Source organism: Kogia breviceps, chromosome 2, assembly GCF_026419965.1.
Source record: "Kogia breviceps isolate mKogBre1 chromosome 2, mKogBre1 haplotype 1, whole genome shotgun sequence".
Lineage (NCBI taxonomy): Eukaryota > Metazoa > Chordata > Mammalia > Artiodactyla > Physeteridae > Kogia > Kogia breviceps.
In genome coordinates this window covers 47,650,881-47,671,640 of record NC_081311.1, presented here as the reverse complement: position 1 = coordinate 47,671,640, position 20,760 = coordinate 47,650,881, and the positions used below count along the sequence as shown (strand labels likewise).

At 44.1% G+C, this 20,760-nt stretch overlaps 1 protein-coding gene across 1 annotated transcript in view; it reads right to left on the bottom strand.

Moving 5' to 3' along the window:
* The window catches only part of VSTM4 (V-set and transmembrane domain containing 4), an 86,539-nt gene that overhangs the window by 38,674 nt on the left and 27,105 nt on the right, over positions 1 to 20,760 (bottom strand). Inside the window, exons 4-5 of the mRNA XM_059051528.2 lie at positions 19,116 to 19,223; positions 9,253 to 9,286 (exon numbers count right to left, since the gene is read on the bottom strand). Of these exons, the coding sequence (XP_058907511.1) occupies positions 9,253 to 9,286; positions 19,116 to 19,223 (142 nt within the window). The remainder of the gene's footprint in view (positions 1 to 9,252; positions 9,287 to 19,115; positions 19,224 to 20,760) is intronic.

The window sequence follows — 20,760 nt, the reverse complement described above, 5'->3', positions numbered from 1 at the left end:
TCATCCGCTGTGCTTTCTCTCCCCGGTTCTGTGCACTGCCCTCCCCCAACCCTCTTCTCCTGTAATGCTCTAACTCACCCTTCAAGACTTGGCCCAGATTTCACCCCCAGGAAGCCTTCCCTACCACCCACCAACCCCTGGGACAGGGTTAAGAGGACCTCCTCTGGGTGTCTGTGACAGCACCGTGGGAGTCCCACAGGTGCTGCCACGGTCTTGTTTCTCTGAGTCTCCCACTAGAGGCAGACCTCAAGGCATGGGCTGTATGTTATTTCATCCTTGTTCTATGGGCCTTACAAGTTTACAGAAGAATCAATCGTAAGTACTGATGGAATAATAACAGAACCATTTGCATAGAGCTCACCATTTACCTGTTGGAAGCACTTTGTACAGACTAACTCATGAAATCCTCCCAACACACTATATGCTAGGACTACTATTGCCCTCATTTTATCAGAGAGGTTGAAAAATTAGCTAAAGGCACACAGCAATCAGTGGCAGAGCCCAAATGTGAACTCAGGCAGCCTGGCCACGGAATCTTTAACCATCACAGCAGATTGCCTTTCACAGAAGGAATAAATGTTTTATAACACTGCTATTATTCAATATTATACAAATGAAGCAAGTAGTTACATATCTCAGTTTTGAGCATATATCTTCATATTCTCTTGGAAATCACATCTCTGCCTTCACTCTAAATCCTGAAAAAAATCACTTATTAAATCCCATACTTCGACTGTGGGAGTATGTTTAAAAATCTCTGATGGTTCAGAAAGGACTGAAAAATGCTTTAAACTAAGCTCACAAAGTACAGTAAAACTGTGCCTGTAATTTATCCAACATGTAAATAGTCTGTGGCCCTGACTCTTTATCCTTGAGAAAGTGTATGCACCAGAAAACATGAAGAAAGCTTACACAACTTCAGCTGTAACTGCATCAGCACAGGTGACACAATGTCCATTTTAATTTCTCCCATTTGCAAAAATTTATTATCTCAAACCCATAAGAAGAGGTCAAGCAAAAGGTCAGGAAACATACTGGCTGGGAATCACCTTTTAGGTGCCCCCATATACCCTCTTGACAATTTTCTTGAGCTTGAAGAAAGGCACCTGAGTGCACTGAGGAGGTATCATGGTATGAAAACACTTTATAACTCTATGAAATTGGTGGCATTTCAACTAAAATCTGATTTTCCGGGACTCTGGGGTACAGTTTCATACCTACCAGTTGAGCTGCTCTCAGGGCTGCTTTCCCCAGGGAGGGCACACTTAAAATCTTGCAGAATCCTGAGAAGCTCACTAAGGCCTGGGTCTCTGCTCTGGGAGAGAGCACTCTGCCATCAGAAAGGAACCATCCCAGGCTTCCCTGGTGGCGCAGTGGTTGAGAGTCCGCCTGCCGATGCAGGGGATACGGGTTCGTGCCCCAGTCCGGGAGGATCCCACATGCCGCGGAGCGGCTGGGCCCGTGAGCCATGGCCGCTGGGCCTGTGCATCCGGAGCCTGTGCTCCGCAACGGGAGAGACCACAGCAGTGAGAAGCCCGCTTACAGGGAAAAAAAAAAAACAGTATGGGATTTGAAATGGATAAATAAATGGAAGAGAACAGGTACTTGGGAACTAAGTGTATAATAAAGGTAACATTTAAAAAAAAGAAAAAGAAAGGAACCGTCCCCCAGCCCCAAAGGTCAAGGCCGCCCCTCCCAGGAAATGGCAACTTCCGACATCAAGGATGACACATATTTTAGATAAGACTTGTTTTCCTTCTGTTTGAGCTTCTCTCAATAAGTCATGGAAGTTCCTAGAGTCCCCAGGTTCTGCCCCAGTCACTTGGCAAGGTCCCTGTCTCAGCGACCACAGCCTCAGTGCCAGCATGTGGCCTCTTCCTAAGGGTCTCTCCCCTGCCTGAGGGTTTCTGTTCCTGGCATCTTGCCCTGGTCCTGTGCTCTCTGCCCATTCTCCTGTAGGAGGAAGTGGTCAGAGGACAGAGAAGGACATTTGTCCCGATCATAGCTTGAGACTCCGGGGCCCGGCTGTCCACTGCCATAGCACAGACGAAGGAGCCTGGATCTGGGAGCCCTCTGGCACAACAGGGACGGAACAAAAAAATGCCTGGGCTGCAGAGGCAGAGAACAATTCAGGTCAAGGCCAGTTAAAATGGCAAGGATTGACCAGTTCACAAGTGAGGCCCCATGGCTGGGAATGGGCTGCATTAGGTCAAATCAGCATGAGGTTCTAACAGAAAGATGAATGCAAGTCAGAAGGGCACCCGCTATCAGGTTCATGGGGGCAGGCCTGGCCCCAGCAGGGTCCTGGGGTGCAGTGGACTAGAAGAGGCAGGCTTTTCCAGAGGCAGATCTGTAGGCTGGCCCAACAGGAGATACGCCAACAGGGAGCGCTCAACTCAGGCGCCCAACCAGTTTCACTGACAGCACCAGTGGGTAGAGGGGGCAGCATATAAGCGGGACTCTGTGGTCATCTCTGACCTCTGGCAGGCATCGCGGGGCTGGGGGAGACCAAACTCTAATGCCCACCAGGCTGGGGTGACATCTTCGCTGTACTCCCAGCCTTAGCACCAGCTCTGAATAGGTGCAACTGAAGGGGAAGGCCAGGGAATGGAAGGAAGGGGAGCCCAAACTCCCACACTGCTTGCTAAGAATGTAAGGCCAGATGCTAGGTCACAGCATGCAAATCCTGAGAAACACTGGCAGGCTGGTCCCTCCACAGCCTCTGATCACCTGAGCCATAACCTTCCCCCACGCCTGAAATGCCAGTCCTTGGAGCCTTTTCGGGGCATATGCTTTAAAAAAGAAACAAATAGCTTTATTGAAGCATAATTTACTCCCCATAAAATTCACTGATCATAAGTGTACAATTCAATAATTTTCGCAGATTTATAAAATTGTGCAACCTTCATCGCAATACAGTTTTAGAACATCCCTATCACCCCCGAAAACTATAAATAAATAGTTATTTATAGTTAATCCCTATTCCCACCCTCAGCCCTAAGCAACTACTAATCTATTTTCTGACTATAAATTTACCTTTTCTGGACATTTCAAATAAGCGGAATCACACAATATGTAATTTTTTGCATCTGGCTTAGCTGACTTAGTACAATGTTTTTGAGGTTCACCCCTGTGGTAGCATAGATCAGCCGTTTCTTACTCGTATTTCAGTGAATGAATTACTAAATTTTGTTTATCCATTCACCAGTTGATGGATATATTTAGACTGTTTCCAGCTTCTGGTGATTATGAATAAAGCATTTATGAAAAGCTGCATGCATGTATTTGTGTGGACATATGTTTTCATTCTCCTGGGTAGATTCCTACCAGTGAAACTGCTGGGTCATATGGTTAAGTCTATGTTTAATGTTTTAAGAAATCACCAAATTGTTTCTCCAAAATGGCTATACCATTTTACATTCCCACCAGCAATGTACAGGGTTCCAGTTTCACCACAACATGAAAAACACTTGAAACTGTCTATCTTTTTTATGATAGCCATTGTAGTGGGTGTTTAGTGGCACCACATTTTGGTTTTATTCACACTTCTCTAATGACTAATCATATTGAACATATTTTCATGAACTTGCGAGCCATTTATGTATCTTCTTTAGGGAAATATCTATTCAAGTCTTTTTTGTCCATTTTTTTAAATTGAGGTATAGTTGCTGTACAATATTATGTAAGTTGCAGGTGTATGACACAGTGATTCACAATTTTTTAAGGTTATATTCCATTTATAGTTATTATAAAATACTGGCTATATTCCCTGTGTTGCACCATATATCCTTGTACCTTATTTATTTTATACATAGCAATTTGTACCTCTTAATCCCCTTCCCTCTCCCCACTGGTAACTAGTAGTTTGTTCTCTATATCTGTGAGTCTGTTCCTTTTTTATTATATTTACTGTTTTTTTAGATTTCACATATAAGTGATATCACACAGTATTTGTCTTTCTCTGTGTGGCTTGTTTCACTTAGCATAATACCCTCCAAGTCCATCCATGTTGCTGCAAATGGCAAAATTTCATTCTTTTTTATGGCTGAGTAGTATTCCATTGTACATATATATCACATCTTCTTTATCCACTCATCTGTTGATGGACACTTAGGTTGCTTCCGTATCTTGGCAATCATAAATAGTGCTGTTATGAACATAGGGGTGCATGTATCTTTTCAAATTAGTGTTTTTGTTTTTTTCGAATATATACCCAGGAGTGGAATTGCTGGGTCATGTGGTAGTTCTATTTTTAGTTTTTTGAGAAACCTCCACACTGTTTTCCACAGTGGCTATACCGACTTATCTTCCCACCAACAGTGTATGAGGGTTCCCTTCTCTCTACATCCTTGCCAACATTTGTTATTTGTGTTATTTTTGATTCTAGCCATTCTGACAGGTATGAGATGATATCTCATTGTGGTTTAATTTGCATTTCTCTGATGATTAATGATGCTGAGAATATTTTCATGTGCCTGTTGGCCATCTGTATATCTTCTTTATCCATTTTTAATTGTGTTATTTATCATGTTATTATTGAGTTGTAAGTGTTCTTTATATATTTTGTCCTAGCATCATTTGTTGAAAAGACTATGCTTTCTCAACTTTTTGGAAAGACTTTGTGAGGGGTTGGTATTCTTATTTTCCTTTAATACTTGGTATGCTTCACCAGTAAAGCAAGGTGGGCCTAGGCTTTTCATGGCTGGAAAGTTTTTAGCTAACAATTTATAGGTTTATTCAGACTATAGCTTTCTTTGTAAATCAGTTTTGGAAATTTGTGTTTTTCTAGGAATTTTTCCATTTCATTTATGTTGTCTAATTTGTTAGAATAAACCTGGATTATCAGGATTATAACCTTTTAATTTTTGTAGTGTTTGTGATTCCTTTTTCCTTTGTAGTGATTCCTTTTTCCTTTCCTAATTTTGGTAATTGGTTATTTTCTTTCTCTCTTTTTTATTTTCATGGACAGTCTAACTTAAGGTTTGTCAAGTCCATTGATCTTTTCAAAGAACCAACTTTTGGTTTCATAGATACTTCTTTGTGTGTGTGTGTGTGTGTGTGTGTGTGTGTGTGTGTGTGTGTGTAAGTGTTTTCCATGCCATTGATTCTGTTCTAATCTCTATTGTAACCTTTCTTCTGCTTCCTTTGGATTTCACTTACCCTTCTTTTTCTAGTTTCTTATGGTGAAAGCTTGTATTGATTTTAGACCCTTCTTCTTGTCTGATATAGGCATTTAAAGGCCATAAATTTTTCTCTAAGCACTACTTTAGCTGCATCCTATAAGTTTTGATATGCTGTGTTTTCATTTTTATTTAATTCAAAATATTTTCTAATTTTTCTTTTCATTTCTTCTTTGACCCACATATTATTTAAAAGTATGTTGTTTGAAATTCAAAACATTTAGGAATTTCCCAGATTTCTTTCTGCCACTAACTTCTATTTAATTCTGTTGTGGTCAGAGAACAGACTTCATATGATTTCTTACATAAATAAAATACTAATTTTATAAAGATTTGTTTTATGGCCTAGCACATGGCCTATCCTGGAGAATGTGCCAAATAAACTTGAAATGAATACATTATGCAGTCACTGGGTAAAGCATTCTTATTTGTCAGGTAAAACTGCTTCATCTTCTGTGTCCTGGTTGATTTTCTCTCTCAGTATTCTATCAATTATTGAGAGTAGAGCATTGAAATTTCCAGCTATTACTCTAGAATAATTGGTAAATTTCTTCTCTTAATTTTCTGTTTTTGCTTCATGTATGTTGAGGCTCTGTTGTTTGGTCCATATAATGTGTTAAATTATCCTGGTATGTTGATCTTTTATAATTATAAAACTTCTTTCTTTGTCTCTAGTAATATTTCTTGTCTTAAAGTATGTCTTATTAACTTAGCTACCACCTCTCTTATTGTTACTGCTTGCATGGTGTATCTTTTTCTATCCTTTGGGTGCCCTCCATTCTCCTCTGCATATGCATGTTGTCTCAGCCAGAGATATGCTTGACCCAACTGTGACCCAAACCTCAGGCTAGAAGAACCACTGGGCCTCCCTGCTCAATACCGCTAAGACTGCCACTTCCACTGCCAACACTGCTGAATGTGGGCTTTGCACACTGCTCCAAGTCAAGTGAGCCCTCTTCTACCACAATAGAAAGGCTGATGGTCCTCCCAGCACTTCCCGCCTTAAAAGAATCTCCTCATCAGCCAAGCTGGGAGGGAAGAATATCAGAGCAGCCCAAGGCCAAAACTCCACAGAGTACCACTGTTCCTCTCAGCAGTTCAGCAGTTTTTCCAAGTAGAAAAGCCTCTCAGGTTAATATGTACCTCTGGCCTTTCCAAAGTGCTAAGATGGTTACTTTTGTCAATTTTGTTAAGATTTATAGTTGCTTTTGGGGGGAGAGGACTTGCTAATCCACCTCACTCAACCATACTCAGACATCTCTCCTGGGGACATGTACATATACATTTGCACTCACGAAGGCAGGGATTTCTGTCTCTTTACTTCACTGCTGCTTCCCAAGCTCCTAGAACAGTACCTGGTAGAGAGTAAGCTCTCAATAAAATAACTTTGCATTTTGATATGAGTAACAGGATTTCTGAGGATCCCAAACTCAATAGCAGGAACACAAAGCAGTCAAGTATAGGGACTGTTGGGACTGTAAAAAGGATCCCCCAGAGATATCAAATACAATTTTTAATTGAAACTTTAACAGAGGTAAATGTACATTCACATACAGTCATAAGAAATAAAGCAGAGAGATCCTATGTACACGTTACCGATTTTTTCCCGAAGGTTTCCTAAGAAACAGTTTTTTGTTTCATTGATTTTCTCTATCACATTGCTGTTCTCAATTTCATCAGTTCCTGCTTTGATCTTTATTATCTCCTTCCTTCTGTTTGCTTCAGGTTTATTTTGCTCTTTTCCTAATTTCCTGAGATGAGACCTCAGAATGTTGACTGGAGGACTTTCCTCTCTTCTAATGTAAGCGTTTAATACTATAAATTTCACTGTTAGCACAGCTTTAGCTGCATATCACATATTCTGTTATGTTTATTCTCATTTTTGGTCAATCCTATGTATTTTTTATTTCCTTCTAGACTTCCTCTTTGACCCATGGATTTTTTTTTAAAGTGTGTTGTTTAATTTCCACATGGTTAGAGATTTTCTTTATTTCTGCTTTATGGTTTGATTCCACCGTAGTCAGAGAACACATTTTATAAGATTTTAATAATTTTAAAGTTGTTGGGATTTGTTTTATAACCCAGGATTTGGTCTAAAACAAACCATATCTTATGGTGAATATTGCATGGGGGATGGAAAAAAATGTGTTCTGCTAATGGTGGTTGGAGTGTTTGATACATATCAGTTTGGTCCTCTTGGGTGACTATGTTGTTTAGATCTTCAAAATCTTTGCTAATTCTCTATCTAGTTGGTGTATCTACTGCTGAGAGGGGATGTTGAAGCTGCCAATTATCATTGTGGACTTATCTATTTCTTCTTTCAGCTCTTTCAGTTTTTGCTTAGGCATTTTGTGGTTCTACTATTTGATATGTACACATTTAGGATCTTTGCCTTCCTGGTGGATTGACCCTTTTATCATTATTTAATGTCCCTCTTTATCTCTAGCAAGTTTCTTTGCTCTGAAGTCTATTTTATCATGTATTAGTATGCCCACTCTTGAATTTTTTGGTAATGTTTGCATGGTATATCTTTTTCCATCCTTCTATTTCAATCTTCCTATGTCACTGTGTTTGAAATGAGTTCCTTGTAAAGAGCATATATTTAGGTCATGTTTTTTTTTTTTTTAAATCCTCTCTGTCAGCCTCTGTCATCTGATGTATTTAAACCACTTACATTTAAGATAATAGTACGTCAGCAATTAAGTCTGCCATTTTATTATTTGCTTTCTGTCTGTTTTCTGTGGTTCTCATCCCTCTGTTTCTTTATGTTACTTGAACATATTTTAGGATTCTGTCTTTATTATTCTATACTACTTTTGAATGTATTTTTCATAATTCTTTAATAATTGCTTTGAGCATTGCAATACACACATGTGACAACACAGCCCACTGGTAAAAATGTTCTATCACTTGAAGTAAAGTGTGGAAATCTCATTTCTATTTAGGTCACTTACCCTCCTCATTTTTACATATCATAATGCTCTTCTTGAGTATCAGATGGTTTTATAATTTTTTGTTTCAATCATCAAATATTAAACTCATGAATAGTCTACTTATGCACCCATATTTCTGCTCTTTCAATTCTTCCTTCTTCCTTCCTAATGCATCAAGATATTTCCTTTTATTTCAAGAATTTCTTTTAGCCATTCTTTTAAAGTAGGCCTGATAGTGAAACTAAAAATTCTTTTCGTTTCCCTTCATCTGAGAATGTCTTTATATCCCCTTCATTCCTAAAGGATAGTTTTGCTGAATACAGAATTTGTGAGTGACAGTTATTTTCTTGCAGTATTTGAAAAATTGGCTGCTTCTTTCTGCCCTCCACGAATTCAGATGAAAACTGCACTATCATTCAAATTTGTTTCCCTGTAGGTAATGCATTGTTTCTCTCTGGTTGCTTTTAAGATATTTCTCTTTGCCTTTGTCTTTCATCATTTTCTTCTTACTATCTTTCAGAGTCCTCCTTTGTCTGTCTCTTATATTATTTCCAGAATTGATAGTCATGCTTATTAGCAGGGAAGAGCAGAGAGAAATTGATCTAATCCATCCTGTCTGGACCAGAAGTCTCAAATTTTTAAATACTATGAGTTTGCAATATCTACCATAACTCCATAACTATTGTTACCTGTGAGGTGTGTCCCATCAGCTAAAAAGCTAGCATCTTAGCACATGTATCACTAATGGACACATTCTATAGAGTAGGACATAGGACAAGCAGGCGTTGGTGGAAGGGGATCAGGAGTGTTTGTGGTCAGAAGGCATCAAAGTGGTTCAGTCCACCTGCCAGCTCCTTCCTAAACAGGGGAACTGTCATTCAAGAGCAGGTGTCAAGCCTCCTCCAGCATGTATGTTGGGCCAGCATGAGCCACATGTTTGCTGGCCCCTCCCAGGGTGATAGGCAGAACATGAAATCTGGAAACACGCACGTGCATGCAGAGCACACATTTTAGGCCAATTTTTGAACTAATATGCAGACGTTAAGGTAAAGATATGAATTTAACCATTTCTTGGTAATATCAAAAGAAAGTAAAATAGCAAAGAGTTTTACTTGAAAACAAGAAGAAAATATTCCTACCTGTTCTGAGGGCATTTCACCAAATAGTGTCTCACTGTGAAAGGAAAAAGAAATAGAAGATGGTAAATAAATGCTACTTTAGATATATATTCTCCAGGAATTCATAGGAAATGTAGGCAGCCAGATATTGCCCAAACGTTGGCACAAACCCCCTCTCAGGGCTATTATACTTCTCTTTGGATGAGTACAACAGAGCCATGGCAAAGACATCACAGTGACTTGATATTGTTCCATACCTGGATCAAGCCAGGCATGAAGCCATACACCTCAGACTTCCTGGTTACATAGCCCCCAAAATTCATTTTTTTTGCCAAGCCAGGTTGAATTGGGTTCTAACCTAGAGTTACAGAGTCACCCAACTTCTGAGCTCTGCCTTAGTCATAAGAAAGCCTTCTTGGGGCAACTTTTCTCCATTTAGGTGCTCCTGTCTATAAAATGGGTTTTAATTCTCTGATCAAAGCTCTTCCAGGACTAAGAGGAGGTCCTGGGAAAAAAACAGCCTTTTTTTTTTTTTTTTTTTTTTTTTGGCAATGACATCCTCCATAGTAGGTATCCTTCAGAAAAACCGTGTTCTAGCTACAGAGGAAAAATAAGAATACCTAGGCAGTTATTCTAACAAGTGTCCAATCTAAGCTCATCGTTGAGTTCACCTCAAATAGAAGTAAAGCTGAAACAGCCACAGAGTTGTGTGGAGTTGTGTAGTAGAGTGTTACATCAATGGCCCCAGTGGATCACACATTAATATATCTATCCACATCCTTGTGTAACTCCATCCCACACTGACTCTGAGCTTGGCCACATGATGTGCTTTGGCCAATGAAATATTAGCCAGTGAGTCACAAGCAGAAGCATAAAAGGCCCTGTGCTCTGAGGTTTGTGAGTTCTCTCTCTCTCTCTCTCTCTCTCTCTCTCTCTCTCTCTCTCTCTCTCTCTCTTTCTCTCTCATTGCAAGGAACTCTTCTGCTATCACATGAAGAAGCCTGGCTAGCCTACTGGAAGATGAGACCACATGAAACAGACACTAGTCATCCCAGCTGAGGCGCCGAAGGAGCAAGGCCCCAGCTGACCCGCTAGCGGGCTGCAGCTGCATGAGTGATCCAGCTGAGGCCAGAAGAACTGCTCAGCTGAGCCTAGGTCAACTTGCTGACCTGCAGAATTGTGAGCAAATAGAACAGTTGTTGTTTTAAGCTCCTACACTTGAAGTGATCTGTGATGCAAGTGACCGATGCAGGCTCCAAACCGGAATGACAGAATCAGCTTTAGAGGGGTTTTTTTGGTTTGTCTTGTCCAACCCCCTAATAGTACCTGAAGTCTTTCTGCATTCCATTTACTTAATACCTACTATGTGCTGGATAATTTATAGATGCAAGAATAATAAAACCATAGTTCCTACTTCCTGAACACTTCATATGTTCCTGGCACTATTCTAAGTTTATTATATAGATCAGTGGTCTTTAGTCTGGGGTTTGCATACCCCTGGGCACTCTTAGGAAGAACATTTTTAAGGACATCTGTTTCTGGATACTCACCTCCCATGGTATTCTTTCCTTAGAATTCATTCCCCTGGAACTTGCCTGAGGTCTGGCTATATTCCTTTCCGTCCCTCCCTGTTACATCACTCTTTCTACTTCATAAAATCAAGGCATACCTCTTACGCATCCTGACTTGTACTACAGCGACCTGTCCTGGGGGTAAAAGCCAGTGGGCACATCAATGGCCCCAATGAATCAATAAATGTTTTAAAATATTAGTGTCAGTGTTGAGAAAGCAATGACTGGGCAAATAAACTTTTCACTAGAGGAAAGCTTTCCAATACTTTGCTTTCAACAAGGATTGAAATATGACCTAATCCAGTCATCAGCTGGTAGAGTATTAAAATCATTTTTGATGATAGATTATTGTGACTTTTGACATAAAACTCAGAAGCAATTTAAAGTACTGAGTGTTATAAGGAAACTTCATCCATTCCTGCCTCTTTTTATATTGAATGAGGTATTTCAGAGCTAACATCTCTTAAAAATATAGGAATAGAAGTGATGCTGAATTCTATTACAAATTCATACAAGAATATAGGAATTAAAAATAAAAATCTATTTCAATAAATATACATTTCCAACAAAAATTTTACTTCTTATGATTATTATTTATCTAAACTTGTATTTATGTAGTTTTGATTAATTTTATATTCATTTCTAAATCTTTACTAATTGTGCAGTATTTACTAATAACTCAATCCAGGAAAAAAATTTAGCACCTAGAGACTTGTGGAATAAGGAAATTTTTTTAAATCTTAATTTAAATTTTTATACACAAACTATTTTATAGAGAAATATAATCAGTTATCAAAAAAGAACTTTCAAAATAAAAATGTATTAAAATAGGATAAAATTTTGTGGGGGAAGTGGATTGAAGATAAAAATTCAAAGAGAAGAAGGGACAATATAAAATTTCTAACAGCTAAAGTTTGTTTATGGAGTCTTTTTAAATCAACAGATGTAGTTAAATTCATGATACTTAGATGTAAAGGAAAGATTTAACCATTTCTTTTTAAGATGTCAATATTTGCCTTGGAAATTACATCCTTTACAACAATTTATATTTATGATTAAAAAGTTTAGATGTCAAAAATAAAAAATGTTCAATGATGCATAATTTTTAAATGATTTTAGGGGCTATGCAAACAAAAATGTTTGAAGACCACAACTTTGTACTCTAATTCAATCTTCACAATAACTTTGTCATCATACCTATTTTACAGTGGAGGACACTGAGGCACAGAGAGGTTAACGGCCTTGCCCAAGGTCACACAGCTAATATTATGGGCTGAGCTGTACCCCCTCCCAAATTCATATGTTGAAGCCCTAAAGGCCAATACCTCAAAATATGACTGCATTTGGAGATAGGGCCTAAGGAGTGAGTAAGTTAAAATGAGGTCATTAGGGTGGGCTGGTGTCCTTATGAGAAGAGATTAGGGATACAGACATGCACAGAGGGAAAACCATGTGAAGACACAGGGAAACAACGGCCATCTATAAGCTTTGCTATGGCAGCCCGAGCAAACACACCTGCGAAGGGACAAAACTGGGCAGCCTGGGCTTCCCTGGTGGCGCAGTGGTTGAGAATCCGCCTGCTGATGCAGGGGATACGGGTTCGTGCCCCGGTCTGGGAAGATCCCACATGCCGCGGAGCGGCTGGGCCCGTGAGCCATGGCCGCTGAGCCTGCGCGTCCGGAGCCTGTGCCTCGCAATGGGAGAGGCCACAACAGTGAGAGGCCCACGTACCACAAAAAAAAAAAAACTGGGCAGCCTGACTCCAGAGCCCTCTTGTAACTACTCCACACCATTCTCAGAGGAACTGGGCGGCTGGTATTAGGGCTCCTACAGATGAAAAAAGTAGTGTCCTGGATAAACGGCTGGTCCCCTGTGCCAGGGCTGGAGCAGGGCAGAGCCAGGACTGGGCCCTAGAGAACCCCGTGCTCTGACCTGTTTGGGGAAGTCCGGTCCAGGGGCAGTAAGGCGGGCAGCCTACAGATCAGGAAGCCAGGGAGCAGGAGAGCAGCTGGGAGGCTCTTTAGTAATTGGCCATGGGGGTGGGGGTCTAACTCAGAAGGGCCAGGAGCCTGGCGAGGAGAGTCAGTGCCAGGCACAGGACGTGCACCTCGGCCAGCACTTGCCAACTGAAGCTTATGAGGTCTCAGCCCAGTGAATGCAGGGCTGATGTCCCTTTAATGAAGAGGGACAGCCCAGGGGCCAAAAGTGATCCTGGGAACCAAGGGGAAGAATTATGGGCATCTGAGAAATAGACCTTGCCGGAATCTCCCTTGAATATGCATAGCATAATCACTGCTGATTACATAACTGTGTCACCTGTCTTAACTAGGGGTTCCCAGAAGCAGAGCCTGTAAGACAGGGATTCAAATGCAGAGTCTATGTGGGAGGTGATCCTAAGAAACCCACTGGAGAGTGGGGAAGTGAGAGCAGGAAGAGAAGAAAAGCAATGAAGGGTGATCCCGGAGCCAGTCTCCACCACAGGCCACAGCCTGGCACCCAGGGCACTTGACACAAAGGCTCCCGCTCCACGCAAGGCAACCAACCTACAAAGAAATGAAAACTCGGGACACGGTGTTTTTTAAGTGGTGACTTGTGATCTTCAGGACTTTGAGGACTCTAAAAGAAAGGGCTGTTTTTCTCACCTCTTCTGATAGGAAGACATCTGTGAGTACGAGGTCCTGAGCCACCCTTCCTCTGCCTCGTAGCCTGGGGCCACACTGCACCCAGACGCCACCGCATGGCCAAACCTCCCAGATGACATGTCCAGGCTGGAGGCCATCACTGCCACCTGGGACTGTCCCTGTCACCACTACCTACCCAACTATGGTTAATTTGGGGTGGAGGCAGCCATGCCCTCCATCCTATCACGCTCTGTAGCAGCGTTAGGGCCTCTGAGGTACGGCTGACCTTCCCGCTCATTGCCCCCCAACTTGCCTGCACCTTCTTCAGAACCCCAGACCTTGCAGAGACTCTGAGATAGGTCCTGTGGATAGTCCTGCTCCGTTCACAGAGCAGTCTGCACGCACGGTGAGCACAGTGGCATCCCCTGCACAGGGCCCGGTGCATTTGCACAGTGCTCTCCCAGCCTCCTCCCGCCCCGGCACAGGCAGGAGCCCTGCAGCCTGGAAAAGCACCATCTGCCTCTCTCTGGAAGGAGGGTCAGGACTGGGATGCCCTCTTCCTACCCCAGCCGTTTCCTCTGAGCATCAGGGTGCTTCCGCCACGCCAAGCTCAAGAGCCAGCCCCTCCAGGAAGCAGCCCTGCCTCGACCACATTTCCAGGCCTGCACGGTTTCAAGGACAGGCAAAGCCGTCTCCCTCAGTCACCGGGTGGAAAGCTGAGGAGGAGAACCAAGTTTTCTACCTCCTGTTGTCTTGGTACAAAGAGCGTTTTAGGGCCACAGCCATTCAGTGAAAGCACCAGTGCATAAAGCTCTCTATCTAGAGTCATGCTGTCCTGTATGGTAGTCGTGAGCTGGGGTGGCTGTCAAGTACGGGAAATGTAACTGGTCCAGAATATGATGTGCTGGAACTGTGAAATCTTAAGGGCTCAAGATGTTTATCTGGGGTCTGAGAAGAGCTGCTGGATTTCAGCCTTCATATGAAAAAAGGAATATAAAATATCTCTTTCAGAATCTTTATGATGATGCTGGTTGAAATGGTATTTCAGATATATTGGGCTTAATAAAATGGATTAAAATTAACGTCACCGGTTATCTTTTTACTTTTTAAATGTGACTACTAAAAAAAAAAATGTCCAACTACATGCGCAGCCCACCTTGTATTTCTACTCGGGACAGCGCACAGGGGGGTTGTATTTGCCGTAGCTGTCGGGAGGGCTGAGCCACGGTCACCATGACTACGATGGAGGGATGCCACCCGGAGAGGTGGACCACACACAGAAGAAGGTGGCCCCTGGAGCTGCCCAGGCCCAGGACTGGCAGCCACGGCACCGGGAAAAGTGTCCCCAGGGCCCTGTGAGGTAAGAGTAACTTTTATCCCCATTTCACAGTGAGGACACCTGGGGCTCAGAATGTTTATCTGTGGCCTGAGAAGACCTGCTTTACAAGTAAAAGAGCTTGAATCCAGGCCCTAGGTCCAGCGCTCTATTCATGAAGCTACTGGGGAGGCTTCCAAGCACCCATTCAGGGAGACGGGCTCCCTTCTGATGGGGCAGTGGGCCCAGGAGAGCTCACCGAGCCTTCCCACACGCTCTGATGACCAAGCCTGCGTCTCAGAAGTGTTTGGAGGGGAGAGCTCATGCTGGGGTGTCCCAGTGTCCGAGTGTCTCTGATGCCAGGCTGGTGAGCCCTTCATCCTCCCCAAGGTCCCAGGGACACCTTGTCCACAGCCACCCCATTCCGTACCTGGCAGCCTCCTCCCTCCACTAAGCGGAGCTGTGAGTGGGAGGCAGCACCCCAGCTCCCTCTTTCTTGTACATCTGGGAGAAAAGATCACAGGCCCTTCGATCCCATCACCACGGGGAAGCAAGCGGAGAGCCAGTTTGTGGCAGGCAGATGTAGGTGCCTAGCAAGCCATGGGGAGCCTGGCTTTGGAGCCAGGGTTTTAGCACATTGAGTGCAAGCTAAACACAGTCATGACAAACATGGGAGCCGAGACAAAGGGGCTAGACCCCTGTCCCTCTGGTTGTGTGTGCCTTCAAAGCTGTCCTTTTAGAAGCTCAAACATGGAAGGTTGAGGGATTGTTGGGGCCACACCAAAGCAGCAGGTATGGACTCATTCCGGAAGAAGCAAAGGCCTTTGAAACCAGTGTGCTTGAAAACCCACTAGAGTAACGCCACCAGGATTGGTGCATTCCAGGGTGACTCGGAGCTGCAGAGGCCCTGGGATGCAATTCCGGGCACCCCGGCACTCACAAAGATTAGGGATGGAGACTCACAGCTCAGAGGAAAGTAGAAAGTAAGTCACACGTGGTGCAATTAACTCCAGCTCTATGAACAATGAGCGCCCTAGGAGGACAGGGTGAGGGCAGGGCAGCAGGAAGGTGAGAGAGAAGGGGACTGGCCCTCAGGTCCCCTGGCTTCCAGGATGGGGTGTGCATATCTCAGGGGCCCAGCGGGAGATCACATCAGGAGCAGAGACAGCTACTCTGACATCCTCTTTTCACACAGATCTTGCTGAGCAAGCGGGAGAGCGGGTGCCAGGCTGTCCTCTGCTTCCCATGTGTGTGTGAGCAGCCTGCAAACCTGGGTGCTCTGTGGCTCCCACGCAGGCATGAGGATGCAGAAGGACCAACAAACACACACTTGCATAGGAAACCCAGAAACCGTCTATATAACAAGGGGGTCTGGGCCTGATTTGATTTTTGTGCATCCAGGGAGCATAGTTTATCTATGAGTTTCATTTCAAGATAGTAATGGGATCATTTCAATATATTCATTGTAAAGAGAAGTGCTGAGTAGGCTAGAGTGAAGAAGAACTGGTTCTAAGGCCTTGCTACTCAAAGTGAGGCCTCCCATCATCAGGGTGGCACTGCCTGCACTTCTCATTAGAAATGCAGACTGTCAGGGCTGCCCTTACGCTCTGAATCAGAACCTGCATTGGAGCAGGTTCCCAGGTGAGCAGCCTGTTCCTGAAGGTTTGGGCAGTGCTGCTCTAAGCCTCCCAGGTCCAGGTGAGGGCTAACGTCAGGCCTAACATGCACAGTCCTGCCAGGGATACAGGATGCCAGCCTGCGGGCAGCGGTTGTACCAGACAGATGCCAAGCCCCCAAGGAGCCGCGGGAGCCGTGAACTGCTGTCTGGGGAGGACCTCAGCAACAAGCGCATTGAAGGCTGAAGGAAAATTCCTCGGCAACGTCAGCCCCCAGGTGGCTGAGGTTTTCTTGAACAGAAACACAGAGGCTGAGGATCGGGCTGGGCTCGGGCTCTGCCACTCCCTTGTCTCAGGACTTGATCAAGCTCCCCAGCTGTGTCCTCTGTCAAATGGGAGCAATATGGGCTGTCATTCGGGCTGGTGGGGAGGACTCATGAGAATGTGGAGGGCCCAGCAAGGGGTCTGGCCCACAGCAGGTGCTCAGGCAAGGCTCCTGACAGCTCATAGGGCTTCGGACGCTGTGCACAGGCACACACGAGGCCATCTGGAGCCCACTCCCAGGGGCACGAGGGCAGCTAAGATCTGGGTTTTCAGTGGCTCCGTGGGAAGCCTGGAGCTTATGTCCCAGTCTGCCTTGTTGGCTTTGGAGGAGAAGGACTTCTCCTGAACTGCCTACGTTGCTTTGTTTCCCTGTTCCTCCCCACGGCCTAACAGGGCCTGCACTCCAGGCAGATTTCTCTATCATGCCCCTGAGCCCAGGCAGAGGTGCCTTTCGAGCAAAACAGGCTTGGAGACTGCCAGTGTGGCATCCAAACTCCAACAGCTGGGGAAGAAAGCAGCTGGGAACCAAAGCCATTTGCCCACCATTTGTTGAGCAGCTGTCATGAGCCGAATTCCAAGGAGAATGGGTCAGATGCATGGTCCCTGTCTTACACACCATCCTCCTGGAGGGAGGCAAATACATTTGCACGTGTGCAACATGTGCCACGAGCTCATCAAAGCCATCAAGTCTTTGGAACAGGAGAGAAGCTCGGGCACCGTGGATGAGGTGTGCGCAGGCATGGTGGGAGGCTCTCAGAGTGCAGCACAGAGACACAGAGCATGGTGGGCAGGGCACGGGCTGCGGAAGAAGGATCTGGCTAGAGCTCTGGCTCTGCTTCCAGTGCTGCATGGCTCTGCGCACCCGTCCAGCTCCCCATCCGTTCTCCACCCTGCTCGGGCCTTGGAGGCTGACCTCTGTGCACGTGCTCTGGCTTCCAGTCTGGGTGGTAGGACCAAAGGAAAGCAGCCGAGGGACACCTGAAGGCAGGGGGCAGGGAGGGGCTGAGGAAGGTAGGCTCCTGGCTCCCTCCCTGCTGCGGCCTGGTTTGGCACTGCCTGAGTCCCTCTTCTAAGGCTCTTATTGGTGACAATTCTCCCACAGCTGCAGCTCTCAAAAGTTCCAGAAACCTCTTCTCCCCTTGTCCCCTAAGCTCTAGGGTGGAAGCAGCATGGCCCAGGTGCTGGTCCCTAAATGCCTTTCTCTCCCTCCCTCCCAGATTCCTTTAGCCCTGACTGCACCTCTGGGGAGAGTCCCCTCTGGAAACTCTGCTCAGTTTCCCTGTTTAATTGTCCCCCTACGCCATGACCACCAAATCTAATACTTCCCAGCTTTATGACCTTGGCCTAATAGTAATAATTATTATATATAAGTATAACCATATGTCATCATAAATGCAGGACACTTACAAGGAGCTGGAATGGGTAAAGGGTTTTATTTGTGGGGTTTTTTTTTTCAACTTAATCCTCACAACAATCCTCTGAGACTGGTATACTGGTATTTTCCCTGTTATTTAGAGGGAGAAGGCACGTCAGGTAAGTAAGTCATCAGCTGGTAGGTGAAGAGTCGCCATTTGAACCAGAGTTATTCTAATTCCAGAGCCCAGCTCTTACCCAGATCATCTCTGGGAGCCGCAGGGTCCCCTTCTGTTTCAGAAATTCTGAAGTCGGGGTGCACAGGGAGGGTATTTCAGAGGAAACAGGAGCTGGTGGAAACGCGACCTGGAGGTTTGGTGAGAGGCGGGGACTAGAGAGAGAAATCAGGCAGCATTCATAGGGAGACAAGAGTCAGAGTCATGAGAACTGTAATCACTAAGGAAGAAAGAGTAAAGCAAGAAGGGGCTAAGGACAGAACCCAGGGGACAGGGACACCACCAAGAAAGGAGACAGAAGGAAGGGAACACTCAGACTGGACAGGAAGAGAAGGGAAGGGGTGCCTTTCCAGTCCCAGCTGCCTGCCAGGCACAGTGTCAGCTACTGTAATTAAATTATGAACACACAACAGCATTCAATCTGAGGAACGTGGTGTCCATCCCATGTCATTTAATAACTGAGGAAACCAAAGTTCAGAGTGGTTAAGGAATGTGTCTAAAAACTCAGCCTTAGGCGGCAGAGCCAGAATCAAACCCAGGGTCATCTGACTCCACAGCCTCTTCCGGGAGGGAAGAGAGAGGGAAGGGCCCTCAGAAACCACGGAAGGAAGGGATTCGAGAAAAGGGATGACATCATCACTGAAATGATGTCAACAGTGGCCACAGCTGATTTTAGCAGAGTCTGAGGTAGACACATCTCCTCACTCACACTGCTTACCAGTCACAGGTAAATAATCCCTGACTCAGGATGCATCGTTCAACCAAAGTGATACTTTGCCCGACATCTTCCGCCCGTCTGTGGTTTGGTTGTGCTCCCACGCCAGACATGACTTTATCTGTTCTCTTACCTCTGGATTTCCTCTTGCTAAACACAGACTGCCAGATGATGGTCAGAGTGAAGAGCAAAACGCTGAGAATCCCCACACAGCACACGAGCACAGCATACACGTAGAGGTCTGAAAGGCAGGGACACGCAGGTGATTGGCGGGACAGGCCACACCACCGGAGATGCTCCAGATAAAAAGCTTCACACATTATCAAAACTCAACTCAAAATGAACTCAATGAACTTAAGCCTAAATGTAAAATAGAAACAAGAAAACTTCTGGAAAAAACATAGAAGAAAAATCTTTGAGATCTAGGACTAAGCAGAGCATTTTTAGACTTGACACCAAAAACACCATCCATATAAGGAAAACTTGATAAATTCGAAAAATTAGATTTCCTCAAAACTTAAAACTTTGCTCTGTAAATACCCATATGAAGAATGAGATATCCCGTATATTGGGATAATACCTATCAGAACAGCCAAAATAAAAACTAGGACAATACCAAATGCTGACAAAGATACAGATAAGACACTGCTGGTGAGAATGTAAAATGGTACGGCCGCTCTGGAAAAACAGTTTGGCAGTTTCTTAAAAGTTACACCTACGACTATCATGCAATTCACCAACTGCTCTCTGGGGCATTTGTCCAGAGAAATGAAAACTTAAGTTCATACAAAAACCTGTATGTGTATGTTTGTAGCAATTTTATTCATAATAACCCAAAACTGGAAACAGCCCAGACGTCCTTCAGTGTGTGAATGGGTAAACAAACTGTGGTCCGTCCACACCATGAAACACTTCTCAGCAATAGAAGGGAATGAACTATTGCACAAAGCATTATATTGAGTGGAAAAAAAATCCCCCCAAATTATACAACGTTTTTGGAACGACAAAATGATAGAAATGAAGAACAGATTAGTGGTTGCCAGTGGTTAAGGAGGGAACTGATGGGAGAAAAATGGGTCTTGCTATCAGGTACCCTTGTAGTGATGGGAATGTTCTGTATCTCGGCTATATCAATGTCAATATCCTGGTTGCAATGTTATACTACAGTTTTGCAAGATGAAACCATTGGGAGAAATTGGATAAAAGGGTGCCAACTGGTACAAGGAATCTCTCTTCATTACTTATTAGAAACGTATGTTAATCTACAATTATCTCAAAATAAGTTTGTTTTACATTCCAATGATTCAATCATGTTCATGTATATCTTAGTTTAGGCTGCTATAACACAATACCATAGACTGGGTGACTTAGACAACAATCATTTATATCTCACAGTTCTAGAGACTAGGAAGTCCAAGATCAAGGCACTGGCAGGTGCAGTGTCTGGTAAGGACTCTCTATTCCTGGTTTGGAGACCTCTTCTCTTGGTATTCTCATGTGGAGGAGAACAGAGAGCAAGCAAGCAAGCTCTCAAGGATCCCTTCTTATAAGGACACTAATCCCATTCATGAGGGCTCCACGCTCGTTACCTAATCACCTCCCAAAGGCCCTACCTCCTGATACCATCACATTATGGGTTAGGATTTCAACATATGAATTTTAGGGGACACTAACATTCAGACCATAACAATATACATGCATTTCTTAAACTCCAGTGATCAACTTTGTCACCAATCCGATTGATAAAATGCCCGAACTGCTCAGAAAGCAAAAGGGAA